The sequence below is a fragment of the Moschus berezovskii genome, chromosome 6, assembly GCF_049115385.1.
Source record: "Moschus berezovskii isolate FMDL1 chromosome 6, NW_MosBer_1.0, whole genome shotgun sequence".
Classification (NCBI taxonomy): domain Eukaryota; kingdom Metazoa; phylum Chordata; class Mammalia; order Artiodactyla; family Moschidae; genus Moschus; species Moschus berezovskii.
The window spans coordinates 35,290,345-35,306,546 of record NC_142465.1 but is presented as its reverse complement, the minus strand read 5'-3'; the positions used below and the strand labels follow the sequence as shown (position 1 = coordinate 35,306,546).

General features: G+C 38.7%; 1 protein-coding gene across 2 annotated transcripts in view; it reads right to left on the bottom strand.

Moving 5' to 3' along the window:
- Positions 1 to 221: 221 nt before the first annotated feature.
- The window catches only part of CCNT1 (cyclin T1), a 42,619-nt gene continuing 26,638 nt past the window's right edge, over positions 222 to 16,202 (bottom strand). For both annotated transcript variants that reach the window (XM_055394422.2, XM_055394421.2), the window contains one exon: positions 222 to 7,769. In XM_055394422.2, the coding sequence (XP_055250397.2) occupies positions 6,369 to 7,769 (1,401 nt within the window). In that variant the 3' untranslated portion in view covers positions 222 to 6,368. The remainder of the gene's footprint in view (positions 7,770 to 16,202) is intronic.

The window sequence follows — 16,202 nt, the reverse complement described above, 5'->3', positions numbered from 1 at the left end:
CACAGTCCAACTCTCATATCCATACATGACCACGGGAAAAACTATAGCCTTGACTAGACGGACCTTGGTTGGCAAAGTAATGTCTCTGCTTTTTAATATACTATCAAGGCTGGTCATAACTTTCCTTCCAAGGAGTAAGCGTCTTTTAATTTCCTGGCTGCAATCAGCATCTGCAGTGATTTTGGAGCCCAAAGTCTGACACTGTTTCCACTGTTTTTCTATCTATTTCCCATGAAGTGATGGGACCAGATGCCATGATCTTTGTTTTCTGAATGTTGAGCTTCAAGCCAACCTTTTCACTCTCCTCTTTCACTTTCATCAAGAGGCCTTTTAGTTCCTCTTCACTTTCTGCCATAAGGGTAGTGTCATCTGCATATATAGTACTCAGTAAATACTATATTCTAACTAAGGAATAAATTAAAGGCAAGGGAGTGCCTGAAACTACTTTTCCAGAAAAGAGGTATCTAGTTTTCAGTTTTAACTTGTTTTCATCACTGGGGTTCTTTGGTTTTGAGTGTTATGTGAATCAAGAAAAGGGCTTAAGATTCCACAGTGTAAAAAAGGTAGCACAAGACAAATGACAATCCACAAACCGAATCAATTCAACAGAAGTAGTCCCCAGAGCTGCTGCTGCTGCTGCTAAGTCACTTCAGTCGTGTCCAACTCTGTGTGACCCCACTGACGGCAGCCCACGAGCTAGAGATTACAATAAATACAAGCCTCTAAGGGAATCTACATAAGTCAGAGAGGGCTTCAAACTTTCTACAGAATGTTGAACGATAGAGATCAAGCCAATCTTACTGCTTTTCAAAAGTGTCAGAGACCAGGATGATATAGGCACTGATGGTAAGATGAAACATAACACTATACCAGTTAGTTTAACAAACCTCTGTAACTAGGGATCCAGCTGTTTGGAAGTTTATATTGATTTATACCTCATCTATTCCCAAGGATGATACAGTTGATATCTTTTTTAACAAAAGCAAATCACTAAATGTATGTATAATAAATTTCTATCACCCATTCTCACACTGTTCATTTACTACTTCTCTGTTCTTCCATTTAAGTCAGACCAATATTCCGAAAATATCAGCAACTTTATCACTAAAGTTTCAGGAGGGGCACAGCCAACAAAAATGTTCTTGTAGTATTTCCGAAAATGGAAGAAGAAATGCACAGAACTCAATTTTTTTTTCAGAAGTGTTTAACACTGTTAAATTGATCTTTCTTTCCTTTTAGGGCTTTTAAACTATAGCTACTCCTAATTTTTTAAAAAATAATTTAAGCATTATAGCATAAAAATTCTATTTAAATGTGTGGTTTACAAGAATTACCTTGTGTATGTGGTTTTATTATTTCCCAGGAAAAGGGTGAGTATTCACTATCAGAGGCTATTAATTTTTTTTCTTACAAAAGCACTGCTGTCTATACCAACATTTCAGATTTTTTCAAAGAACCAAATATACAAGTATGAATCACTGGTAGTGCTCACTAGATAAGCAGTACAAGTTGCTATCTTCTGTTAGAGTTGTCTGTTTTTCTGTGTACCAGTCACCCTTCCAGGTATCCATGTGACAATACAGAATGAGCCACATCATACTTACACTGTCAGGTTCACTGTGATGATCAAATCTTAGGTATTCCCACTGAACTCAATTCCCATAGGATCCTGTGCAGTAAGAAAGTACATACTATACTACCAAAGCTAAGACAACTATTATCATATCAATGAAATGACAGTTAAAGACTAACTTGAAGACTCAGCACACATAAATGATCATCAGATGAGTGTTTAACATTTATTGATGGGATGGATAAATACAGACTGAGAAACATACTTGACAGCAAAATATCAAATTGATAGCCAGACTATAAAATGTATACAATGTACTTGTTTAATTTTTAAAAACATTTTTTAAAATTTTTTACAAAGAGCCCTTACTGTAATGGTCACTTACATCTTATCATTCACATAACAGCAGTAGAGATCCCAGGAGTAGCATCCAGAACTGAGGTGCCCCAAGGAAGACAGAGGCAAGAGCTGAATAATATGCTGAGAAAGGACTCTTAAGAGCAATACAAAAAAAAAAGACAAAAATATCACCACAAAATTGTACCTGAGTGACATAGATTGGTAAAGTGTTTCACTTTTTTTTTCCTTCTTTGCTCTTTGGTCTGATAAGAAAACAGTTTTAGGTGTGTGGAGTAGGGTGAGCAGGTGGTCAGTTTCAAATCCAGAAACCTAGGTTAACACTAAGTCAAGTCAGCTGCATTCTTTTCTTTGTGTGCTTAACCCAGCCAGCACTTCCATCTTGTAACCAAATCCAATGTGATCAACCATTAATCAGTTAAGGCCTCCAGCTTTCAACTGAAGAGTTCCTGATAACTTGATGGAGACATACTTGCTCTGGCTTCAATTAGCATGCTGTCAAGCATCCCTCTCCATGCTTAATATGGCAACAGAAAACCCAAGTCTTTCTCTTCTTTTCATTCACCGTGAATACACACTTAAAAACAGGAAGAGTAGACACCACTTTTCAGTAAACATTCCTTCAGAGACATTAAAATGGAAGGGTCTCCCACTTAAAAATAATTCTCACTCAAGACCACTCTATCAGGCAGGATTATAGTACCAGGCTTTTTATCCCACATAAGGATAAAGAGATAAAACTTGACAGTGTGATACAATATGAATTTTAAACCACCAGGAACAATCAGTTAAAAGCTGGGTCTTGACAAGCAGCAACACAAGGAATCTGGGGAGGCATCAGTCACTGAAAGTTTAGTGGGACTGCAGAGGGCTTACTTCTCACCATGTGAAGGGTTGCACAGGCTGCTTAAATTCTCCCAACCCCAAGAGAATAACATTTGTATTCCAACTTCAAGATGTTCCCTTTTCCCGGCATTAAGATCAAAACAGATTATCAACAAAGGAATAATCCTCTTAAAAGTTAATCAGTTCCCAAAGTCCCCTGTAGATTCTGTGGGAAACACAGGTATGTTTAGAATCCAACCATACTGGGATAAGACCCCTCTAATCGCCCTTTGTCCAGGAACAAAGAGGGGAATGGATTTTCAATATGGGGAATTAGGTAGCAGAGGTGAAAGTAAATCCAGCACTGATGTTACCATGATTTTATTTCTATATTCTAATCCATTGCTGTTCCAACTGGAGATTTAATTTTTCTATCAATACTGGTGAAGCCAATAATACAGAACTATGTAAAAGGATACATTAAATGAAAACACTAAAATCGTTAAAAAAAAAAAAAACACAGGGGGTGGGGAGCTGAGGGTCTCAGATATGGAAACACATTGATTCAAGTAAAAAGACTAGACTAATTTATATGTATTTTCTAAACCCAAAAAGCATAACTGATACTTCAGAAGACCAACGTAGCTTTAGAGTAATGCTTCACTAAAGGTAAGCGAACAGCAACACAGGTATCTGATTAAAAGTCCTAAGGACAATTCACAGATAATCATTTTTGCCAACATGAGATTCAAGCAAAGTTTCAGGAATGAGATTTATAGAACTTGAGGCTCCAGGCCTGCTTATCACCACTTATCCTTGATAGTCTAGGTTAAAAGGAGGGGGGAAAAGCCATGTTTACTAGACTAACTTCAGATATATAATTCCTGTTTCTCACCCTTTGAAGTGGTGAGGGTAAAAGATGACACAGTGTTTAGAAACCACACAACTTCATGAAGCCTAAGTTTCTGGAATTTGGACAACATGCATGCTAGTTGACAGGGACATCTGCTAACCCAAAGACAATGCAGCAAACACTTCATGCAGAGCCCATAAGGAGGCTCATTACATATGCACAGATACAAAAGCAGACACTGCAGGTATCTTAAAACAGTTATCAGGAGGCACTAATATAGAAAAGTCTCTAAACTGAACTATATCAGCAATGATCTACTAGTGCAAAGGCCAGACTATGCAGCAGAAAGCAGCTTTTAGGCTCTAGTAAGCACTTTTTTCAAGGTCACTCCTGACAAAGTTCTAAGAAACTAACTACAGACTGCCATGGAGAACTGCTGAGGCCAAGTGGATGTGTATCTCTGTGGTGAGGAAGTGAATGTGATTAGAAAATATGTGACATTTCATGAGAAAAACTTAAAGCTGTAAGAGACATTTTCATAATCAAATCAGTGATCATCAATCTTCCACAAAGATACAAAAGCAAACTAAATAACCTTTAAAGGTCAGGGAAGAAAGCGGACTCCACCAAAGTCTAAACAAACAGCCTAAATTTAGTAAACACATCACGCATCTACCAATTACCAAACATACACAGAAAATATCAAGGAGAAAGAAGAAAATGTCATCCGTAAAAATAAAGTGACATTCCAAGTCAAAAGTATTATTGATGTATCGATCAGCAGAGAGCTCACTTTACACAGCAATGGCAGGCACTCTAGACAGTTAAAATATGCAGAGACGTAGGACACTAACTCACCTTCAATTAAGGTTTATTGTACAAATTCCCTCCTATATTAGGCCAGTGCATCATCAATTCCAACTGCCTCAGGTTCCTCCCCAGCCTGTTCCTGGCAAGCAGCAGCACACATAAAACTCCTATCTCCCTATGAATTCCAATGAAAAAATTCAATTTATCCCTAAAGATATTTGGTGTGAAAAAAGCTGCATTAAAATCAAGATGAGAAATTCAAATTGCATCACCTTTTCCATAGCAAAAAACACCATAAAGACTGAAGAATATCACATTAAATGCTCTGTGACTTGGTGACATTTTCAGCTGGACAACTTGGCTTAGAATTCTTTCTAGCCCCCTGAAAGATTTCTTTCCTCAACAAAAATATTCACTCCTAAAATATGGGACAATTAAGTACCCATAAGAACAGGACTCCTGATCCATTTTTCTAAAGGACTTTTAGAAATCTCCAGAAGAACTTCTGCCTAGAATTAAAGCCACCAAAGACAGACAATCTAAACGTAGCAGTTATCTGTAGGCTAGGCTTGCTCACCCTCATGGCATCAGCACTGTTAAATTCGTAAGTTTCGATCTCTGAAGTCATATAGACTGCAAAAATAGAGGGTGCAGCTGCTTCCCTTCAGACATACAGAAACTCTTACATTCATAATATAATTTAAAATATAATGTCCTAAAAATTCCCAATCACAATTTTCATTGTTTTCAGTATCCTCTAGCTCCATGGCTTCTCCCAGAACTATTCTCACATATGGTCTGGGCTTCACAGAAAGGATAGCACACCCCACTTCCATTCAGAGACCCTGAGACAGCTCTCACTTGAACACCTTCCTAAAGCCCAACATGGGGGAAAAAAAAAAAAAAACAATATAATTCTGTAGGGCCAAAGCCAGTCTAGCTCTCCAGCCTTCTTCCTCAATCCCATCTTTGTTCTCTATCAAAAGGAAAAAGAGGGTAAAAAAGGAAGTTTATGTAAGAGTCCAAAGTCAGACTACTGGCTGCACCTGCCCAAAGTAGAATTAAGAAGGCTACCTTCAATTACAACATAAAGAATAGGGGAAAATATCACGCCAAATATATGCCTCTTCCTCCCTTTATGCTCAAAAAGGCCACACCGTGTTCTCTCTAGTAGACTGTCGAGAAGTAGAAATGGTGAAGGACAGGGAGGGAAAGATAAAACATGATTTTTAAACACACGCACACTTAATATCACACATACCCACACTTATATACACACTTACAGGTCGAAACACTTCAAGTGGCCAGAGCCTGTCTCAGAACTCAAGGCCAAAATCCTATCTTCCCATCCAGCCTACACACACCCCCAACCCTCCAATCCCACCCGGAAGGACTCATTACTGTGTATCTCATACACACAGCAAAATCCCTACCCCTTCCCCAATTATATATATATAAAAAAAAAAACTAAACAGATAACTTACTTTCTTTAAATTATTTTTTAAAAGTCTCTTAAAAGATTTTGACGTTTAAATACTTCCTCTCTTCTGATATATTAAATATCAAAAGGATCCACAACTGTTTGATAAAACAAACCCTCGTATTTCAGTCCTGGCAAGAAGAGGGAAGATATCAACTCTAATCAACCTAATTAGGAGGTGGAGAGGCCAAGAAGAGAGAAAGTATTCTGAATCATTCACAGCTTTAACACATTCTCACCTCTCCAATACCAGTAAAAACTATAATAAAATAGTTAAATTTCTGAGGCAGGAGATACTAACAACCAAGGCCCTCAACCACCCTCCCACCTATGTCTCAATATTAATTTATTCCCTAGTCCAAGAAGGGTGACATATTTCATATGAGAAGTAATTTTCTTAGTCCAGAAATCAGTAGTTTAAAAACAAATGCGTTTTTAAAGAAGCTTTTTTCTCCTCTTCTTTTTCTTTTTTACTTGGGAAGGGGTGGAAGCGGTGGAGGAGGTTCTGATGGTAGAGGTGGTGGCCGGGGTTTGTCTGTGTTACCAGATCTGGAGGACATTCCACCAGCCCTTGGATTCATATATTCTCCGTAAGAATGAACGTATTCAAACGCCGGGGGCTGAGTGGGCTGAACACCCTGGGCATTAAGAAGGGAGTTAAGCATATTCACAGTATCTTGATAGTCTGTGGTCTGGGGTGTATTGTGACTATTGGCCCCAGTGGAGCTTTTATCCAATTTCATGTGAGGAACGCGAGTTTTACAGCTGGGCTGTGAAAAATGAAGGCCACTTGTGTCTGAGCTATGCCCCGGCAACTGGGCCATTGTAGGAAGAGGTGGGAAGGAGAAATTTATGGAAGAGGTTTTAGCACTCTTGGCAGTCTTGGCTGAATGATCATATGCCGCCCCTCCAGTCTCTTCAGGGAGTGGCCTTTTACGAGAAGAACTGGAAGAGGAGAAAGAGCTAGACAAGCTATAGGGTTTGTGTGCTAAGGTGCTTGTCTGGCTACTATGTTTTGGATCACCCAGACGCTTGTTCCCAGTGCCAGCTGGAAGCTGTGAGTGAGAGTGTTTGTGTGAGTGGTGATTATGATGATGATGATGATTAGATGGGTGAGTTTTGTGCTTTTCTTTGTGCTCTCGGTTCTTTGTGTCATCTACAGAATTGTGCTTGTCAGCTGCAGTATGAACTTTAATGCGCATTTTTATCTCCTCTGGTTTTATAGAGGCAGTTTTATCTCCACCTGTCATTGGGATTCTCATTTTGAGAGCTGTTTTGTCAGTTTTTTCCAGAAAAGGCCGCTCAGGGTTTTCTGAGCCCTCTATGGGCATTTTCAGAATGACCGAAGAATGGTTATCATGCTGAGACAGGAGATTTTGGGCTGCATACGCATACTGTGACTTCACGTTGGCCTCCATGTTCTCCAGTTGCCTCTTCTGGGCAGCCAACTCTTCTGCATGCTTTGCACGGTATTCTTTCAGTGATACTTTAGCTGACGGCACACTCTTACTATTCTGTTTCTGGGAAACAAACGCATTTGAACCATCCTGTTGTAAGGAATGATCAACTCCTACAAGTGCTAAATTCTCACTCTTCCGATAACCCTGAGCAGGTTCTACCTTGAAAGGAGGGTGGGAGGATAGCCAACGCTCACTTGACAACATCTCCGCATTGCTTAAGTTGCTCTTTGAGTCTTCAGTGGCTGGAAGGGAAGGCACTGCACTTGTGGTAGAAGAAGCTGACATGCTCATTAAACCCGCAATAGTTGTATCTGAAGAACTCTGGGAAATCATATTAAGGATTGTCTGCTCCGAAGAGTTTTCATCTGCTCCTCGGTCATCTGCTTTTGTTTTTCTGTCAGCCTGCCATGCCTAGAATGAAGCAAATAGCACTTTTCACTTCAAGTAATTCATCATATGGGGAGAAAACACTGAAATGAGTAGACTGTATCTGCTGTGGCATTGGGAGTTGGGATAGCCCATAACCAGAAGGCTACTCTAACATGAGACTGATAATTATCACCATCAGGAGATTTAAGATTTTTTAAAACTTCAATCAAGAATCACAAGATTGCAAAGAGGCACAATACCTAAGGTATGAAAGCAAGTCAAGTGTCCAACAAAAAAAAGAACGGATTTAAAAAATGTGGCCTATACATACAATGAAACGTCATTTAGCCTTAAAAGAGGAGGGAGACTCTGTGAAGATAGCAGAATAGGAAGCCCCAAGAATCTGTCTTCCACCTAAACAACTGCACAGGCAGAATCTTTTTGATATAACTATTTTGGAACACTGTAGTCTGCTGAAGGCTTATAATTTCCAGGGTAAGTAAATCATGGACAAATAATTGGGTTTAATTTCCCTCAATTTCAGCTCTCAGCCCCAGGCAGCTGTGCATCTGTTCCTACGGTAGCTTTCTCACAGCTTGGGGAAGCCTATTTGGCAAATACTGAAGATCTGTGCTCTGATCGCTGACTGTTGCTTTCAATCACAGAGGTATAGAGGCAGGTGACCACTGTTGTTGCACCTCCCTCCATTGTTGTGATCCCCTCCTCTTCTGGCTGAAGTGAATTCCCCAGATATGAAAGTCCAGTACCCTTCCTCTCCCACTTCATTTTCTCCTTTTCCCTCTTTGGGAGCCAGATATATAATGGTAGAACATTAAAAAACTACATATACAGAAATGTCTAGGAGAAGGCTCAGAAAAGAGAAGTCCATAATTTTGCACATCAGACTAATCTTCAGCACAGAGATATCCCTCAAAATCAAGCCACCAGCCCAAATATACTAAAACAAAAAATAACAAACCCCAGGAAAGCGAGGGAATCTGATTTCCAGAGCTACCGTGTTATTAGATTCAAACATTCAATCTTCAACAACAAAAAAATCATATATAAAGAAACAAGAAGTATAGCCTATTTGAAAGGAAAAAAAAAAATCAACAGAAACTGTCTTGAAAAAGACCCAATGGCAAATCTACTAGGCAAAGACTTTAAAATAACTGCCTTAAAGATACTTAAAGAAACGAAGTTGAAAGTTAAGAAAACAACATGTTAACAAAATGAGATAAAGAGATTCAAAAAGAAAGTAAAAAATTTTAAAGAAACCAGAAAGAAATCCTGGAGCTGAAATTACAATGAAAAATGCACAGGAGGGTTTCAAAGGCAGATCGAACAGGCAGAAAAACCAGCAAACTTGAAGACACCACAATGGAAATTATATCAAGTCTGAGGAACCTAAAGAAAAAAAATTAGAGTACTATAACTTTAGGCTGTTCAAGATAATCCCATGATAAATACAAAGAAAACCGCCTAGAATACAAAAAATGAGCAAGAAAGTTTAAATTTTTTCACTATGAAAAAATCAACTAAGTACTAAAAACAGTAATGCAGGAAATGGACAGAAAAGCTCTAAGGCACACATGCATACTTGTGAAGATGCTGTGGGTTCAGTTTCAGACCATCTCAATGAAGCTAGTATCACAATAAAGTCAGGGAATTCCCGGGTAGTTCAGTCGGTAAAGAACCTGCCTACAGTGCAGGAGACCCAGGTTCAGTCCCCAGCTTGGGAAGATTCCCTGGAGAAGGAAATGGCAACCCACACCTGTACTCTTGCCTGGAGAATCCCAGGGAGAGAGCAGCCTGGTGGGCTACAGTCCACGGGGTCGCTAAGAGTCGGACAGACTGAGCGACTACACCACCACCATAATAAAGCAAGCCACAAAAACTTTCTCATTACCCAGTGCATATAAAAATTATCCTTATATTAAGTCTATTAAATATGCAATAGCATTATTTCTTTAAAAAAAAAGCACATACCTTAATTTAAAATACTTTATTGCTAAAAAATGCTAACCATCATCTGAGTTGTAGTAGTGATATTAAAGATTACTGATCACATATCACCATAATAGGAATTTCCAAAATGTAACAGACACAAAGTAAGCAAATACTGTTGGAAAAATGGCACAAACAGACCTTTTCATTGCAAGGCTGCCACAAACCTTCATTATAAAAACTACAATATCTGCAAAGTGCAATAAAACTAGGTATGCCTATATAAAAAATAACATAAGTGACAGAAGTAAGTCTCTCCTTATCTGTAATTACTTAAAGTGTAAGTGGACTAAACTATTAAGGAAAAGACAGATTTGTAGAATGGGTAAAAACATATGCTTGAACTCCAGCGGTTATCTATATGCCACTGAGATCCAAAGACCCAAACAAGCAAAGTGAAAGGATGGAAAAAGAAATACAGTGCAAACAGTAACCAGGAGAACATGCATGGCTATTCTAAGAGCAGACAAAATAGACTTTAAATCAAAAAAGGTTTTAAGAGACAAAGAAGGACACTATGTATGTTAAAAGGCTAAGTACAGAAATGAGACACACCAGTTATAAACATTTACATACCAAGTGACAGGCCATCAAAATATATGAGGCCAAAACCTAAAAGAATTCAAGAAAAATGGACAGCTTTACAGTAATAGTTGAAGACTTCAATACCCCCTCACAATGATAGATCAGACAGAAGATGAGGAAATAGGACTTAAATAATAAATAAACTAACTAGATCCAACAAATATATACAGAACACTCTCCCCCAAATCAGCAGCATACATTCTTTAAGTGCACATGAGACATTTTCCAGGACAGACCATATGTTAGGCCGCAAACTTAGTCAACAGATTTTAAAAGACACATATCACACTAAAAATCAAAACGAGATAAAAGTTAGTGAAAACTGGGGGGGAAAAAATCACAAATTGTGGAAATTAAACCAATGGATCAAAGAAATCAAAAGGGAAATGAGAAAATACTTAGAGAAAAAGGAAAACGAAAGTAAAACATTTCAAAACTTAAGGGATGTAGCAAAAGTGGTGTTAAGGGAGAAATTTACAGCTGCTGCTGCTGCTGCTGCTAAGTCACTTCAGTCGTGTCCGACTCTGTGTGACCCCATAGACGGAAGCCCACCAGGCTCCCCTGTCCCTGGGATTCTCCAGGCAAGAACACTGGAGTGGGTTGCCATTTCCTTCTCCAATGTGTGAAAGTGAAAAGTGAAAGTGAAGTCGCTCAGTCGTGTCCGACCCTTAGCAACCCCATGGACTGCAGCCTACCAGGCTCCTCCATCCATGGGATTTTCCAGCTATAAACACTAAAATCAGGAAACTAAAATCCCAGAAAAACAAATCAACAAACATCTCAAAACAACAAACTTACTTTTACAATTTAAGGAACTAGAAAAAGAGGAACTAAACACAAAGGTAGCAAAGATACAATAAAGATTAGAGCAGAGAATGAAATGGAGAAAAGAAAAATAGAGAAAAATCAAAACAAAATTTGTGGACTTCCCTGGTGGTCTCGTAGTTAAGAATCTGCCAGGGGACAAAGGTTCAATCCCTAGTCCAGGAAGATCCCACATGACATGGAACAATTAAGCCCATGCACAACAACTACCGAGCACAGGCTCTAGAGCCCTTGACCTGGAACTATTCAGCCTGTGTGTTCCAATTCCTGAAGCCCGCACACGTAGAGCCCGTGCTCCGTAACAAGAGAAGCCACCACAAGAAGTAACACCAATCCTTTTCAAACTCTCCAAAAAAAAAAAGAGGAGGAATACTTCCCAACTCATTCTATGAGGTGAGCATCACCCTGATACAAAAATCAGACAAAAACACTGTAAGAAAGGAAAACTACACCAATATCCCTTAAAAACATAGATAAAAAATCTTCAACAAAATACTAGCAAAATGAATTTGACAGCCTATTTTAAAAACTACATATCATGACCAAGTTGGATTTATTCCTGGAATATAAAGACAGTTCAACATATGGAAATCAAAAGATATAATATTTCACAAAAAATGAGACACGACTGAGCACGTACACAAGCACATTACATCACATAAGCAGAATGAAGGGGGAAAATAAAAAACACATGATCATCTCAATTCATGAAGAAAAAGCATTTGACAAAATTCAATACACTTTCAAGATAAAAATACTCAACAAACTAGGGATATAAGAAAACTACCTAAACTTAAAAGCCATATATAAAAAACCCACCATATTCAATGGTGAAAGACTGAAAGCTTTCCTTAATATCAAGATTAAGGAAAGGATGCTCACTTTCAACACCTGCATTCAACACACTTCTGGAAGTCCTAGCCACAGCAATCAGGCAAGAAAAAGAAATAAAAGGCATCAAATTGGAAAAGAAGTAGTAATATTATTGGTCTGTAGATGACATGAGCTTATATGTAGAAAACTCCAAAGATTCCATCAAAAAGTATTTTTTCTAATTCTATTAGAATTAATCAATGAATTAGGCAAAGTAGGAGGATAAATAAAATTCCATTACAGTTCCCTGAATGAACAGTAAACAATCTGAAAAGGAAATTATATGAAAACAATTCCATTTACAATAGCATCAAAAAGAACAAAGTACTTAGAAATTACCAAGTAAAAGATTTGCACGGGCTTCCCTAGTAGCTCAGACAGTAAAGCATCTGACTGCAATGCAGGAGACCCGGGTTCGATCCCGGGTTGGGAAGATCCCCTGGAGAAGGAAATGGCAACCCACTCCAGTATCCTTGCCTGGAAAATCCCACGGACAGAAGAGCCTGGTGGGCTGTACAGTCCATGGGGTCACAAAGAGTCGGACATGACTCAGCAACTCACACACACACAAGACTTACACAATGAAAACTGCAAAACACTGGTGAAAGATATTACGGAAAACAAAACTGGAAACTTATCCTGTGTTCTGGATCCAAACATTAATTCAAACATTAGTATTGTTAAAATGTGCAGACTCAAAGCAATGTATAGATTACTGCAATCCCTATCAAAATTCCAAAGACAGTTTTTGCAGAAATAAAAAATTCATCCTACAATTTATATGGAATCTCAAAGGACCCTGAATAGACAAAACAATCTCAAAAATGAAAAACCAAGCAGGAAGACTCACACTTCCTGATTCCAAAACTTATTACAAAGCCACAGTAATCAAAACAATGGGGTAATGACATATAGAAGAATGGAATAGAAGTCCAGAAAAAACCTTGTCATATATGGTCAAATGATTCTTGACAAGGGTGCCAAGACCATTCAATGGGGAAAGAACAGTTTTTTCAACAAATGGTGCTAGGAAAACTACACATCCACATGCAAAAGAATGAGATTGGACCCTTACCTAATACCATATACAAAAATTAACACAGATAAAGTATCCAAATCTGAGATCCAAAACAATAAAACTCATATACCCTGAGAAAACCATAATTCTAAAAGACATATGTACCCCAATGTTCAATGCAGCACTATTTATTTATATACAATATCCAGGACATGGAAGCAACCTAGGTGTCCATCAACAGATGAATGGATAAAGAAATTGTGATACCTATATACAATGGAATGTTACTTAGCCACAAAAAGGAATGAATTGGAGGCAAGTTGAACTGTGGTGGGTGAACGTAGAGCCTGTTATACAGAATAAAGTAACTCAGAAAAACAAGTTATCATATATGAATATATGGAAGCTAGAAAAATAGTATTTTCCTATTTCCAGGGCAGGAATAGACACAGAGTACAGACTTGTGAAGACAGAGAACTTCCCCTTGTGGAGGACGGAGAAGGTAGGATGAATTGAGAGTAGCACTGAAATATATACATTACCATGTGGAAACAGTGATAGATTTTATTTTCTTGGGCTCCAATATCACTGCAGATGGTGACTGCAGCCATGAAATTAAAAGATGCTTGCTCCTTGGAAGAAAAGCTATGACAAACCTAGATAGTATATTAAAAAGAAGAGACATCACTTTGCCAACAACAAAGGTCTGTATAGTCAAAGCTATGGTTTTCCCAGTAGTCACGTGCAGATTTGAGAGTTGGACCATAAAGGCGGCTGAGTACCAAAGAACTGATGCTTTGGAATTGTGGCGCTACAGATTCTTCAGAGTCCCTTGGACGGCAAGGAGATCAAAGCTGTCAATCCTAAAGAAAATCAACCCTGAATATACACTGGAAGGACTGATGCTCATGCTGAAGCTCCAATGCTTTGGCCACCTGATGCAAAGAGCCTACTCAAAGGAAAAGACCAACGCTGGGAAAGATTGAAGGCAGGAGGAGAAGGGGATGACAGAGGATGAGATGGCTGGATGGCATGAATGGACACAAGTTTACACAAACTCCAGAAGACAGTAAAGGACAAGGAAGCCTGGCATGCTGTAGTCCATGGGGTTGAAAAGAGTCAGACATGACTTTGCAACTGAACAACAATGGCTGGTTCACTTGTCGTAAGGCAGAAACCAACACAACACTGTAAAGCAATTATCCTCCAATTAAAAAAAAAATACAACTCTTAGAAGAAAACAAAGAACAAAAGGTTCACAACATTGCATTTAGCAATGACTTCTTAGAAATGACAGCAAAGGCCAGGTGACCACACCCCTCCCCAAAAAGGACTCCATGGAACTATTTAAATTTTGTGCATCAAAAGACACTTATCTGGAGTAAAAGGCAACACACATAATAGGAGAAAATATTTGTAAATTATATATCTGATGAGGGATTAGTATCCAGAATGTGCAGAGAATTCCTAAAACTCAACAACAAAAAACCAAACAATCCAATCTGAAAATGGACAGAGGACTAGAATAGACATTTCTCCAAAGATACACAAATGGCCAATAAGAATATGAAAAGTGCCAAACATCATTAATTATTAGGGAATTGCAAATCAAAGACCACTTCATATCCTTTAGACAGCTACTGCCCCCCCAAAAAAAACATTAACAGCAAGTGTTAACAAAGATATAAAGATACTGGAACTCTGTGAACTGTTTGGTAGGAATGTAAAATGGTACAGCCAGTATGGAAAACAGTGTCGTGGTTCCTCAACAAAATAAAAACAGAATTAGCATTGGAGAAGGAAATGGCAACCCACTCCAGTGTTCTTGCCTGGAGAATCCCAGGGATGGGGGAGCCTGGTGGGCTTCTGTCTATGGGGTCACGCAGAGTTGGACACGACTGAAGTGACTTAGCAGCAGCATATGACCCAGCAATTCTACTTCTGGGTATATACCCAGAAGAATACAAAGCAGGGTCTCAAAAGAGATACTGTACACCAATATTCATTGCAGCATTATATACAAAAGCTAAAATGCAGATGCAAACCAAATGTCTATAAATGGAAGAATGGATAAATAAAATGTGGTACAAACACACAAAAGATTATTCAGCCTTTTAAGAGAACAATTAAAATTCTACAATATGCTACAACATGGACAAACCTTGAGGATGTGCTAACTGAAATAAGTCAGTCACAAAAAAACAAATAATGTATGATTCCACTTACATGAGGTTAACAGGTACTAACAATAGTCTAAATAATGAAATATAATTGTGGCTGCCAGGGTCGGGGAACAGACAGTTATTGTTAATGGTTATAGAGTTTTAGTTTTAGAAAATGAAGTTATAGGGATATATGGTAATAATGACTGCAAAACAGTATGCTGCTGCTGCTGCTAAGTCATTTCAGTCGTGTCCGACTCTGTGCAACCCCCCCACACATGGCAGCCCCCCAGGCTCCGCCATCCCTGGGATTCTCCAGGCAAGAACACTGGAATACAGTATAAATGCATGTAATACGTGTATACTTAAAAATTGCTAAGACAGTAAATTTTATGTTATTTGTATTTTACCACAATTTAAATTTTTTTAAAAAATTTTAAAAGAGGGAAATTCTGCCATTTGCAACAACACAGATGAACCTGGAGGACCTTTTGCTAAGTAAAATAAGCTAGACACAGAAAGACAAGTATTATGTGATCTTACTTATGTGAGGAATCTATAATAGTCAAACTTATAGACAGTAGAATAGTGGTTTCCAGAGACTGAGGGAAGGAGGAAACAAGGACATATTAGCCAAAGGGCAAAAAGTTTCAGTTACACAAGATGAATATATCCAAGAGACCCTCTGTACAACACAGTACCTACAGTGGAACATATAATATTGTGGGAATTCTCTGGTAGTCCAGTGATTAGGACTAGGTGCTATCACTGCCAGGATCCCAGGTTCTAACTCTGGTCATGAAAATAGGGGCTTCCCAGGTGGCACAGTGGTAAAGAATCCACCTTCTACTGCAGGAGACACAAGAGACATGGGTTCAGTCCCAGGGTCGGGAAGATCCCCTGGAGGAGGAAATGGCAACCCACTCCAGTATTCTTGCCTGGAAAATTCCATGGACAGAGGAGCCTGGGGGGCTACAGTCCATGGGGTCACAAAGAGTCAGAAAC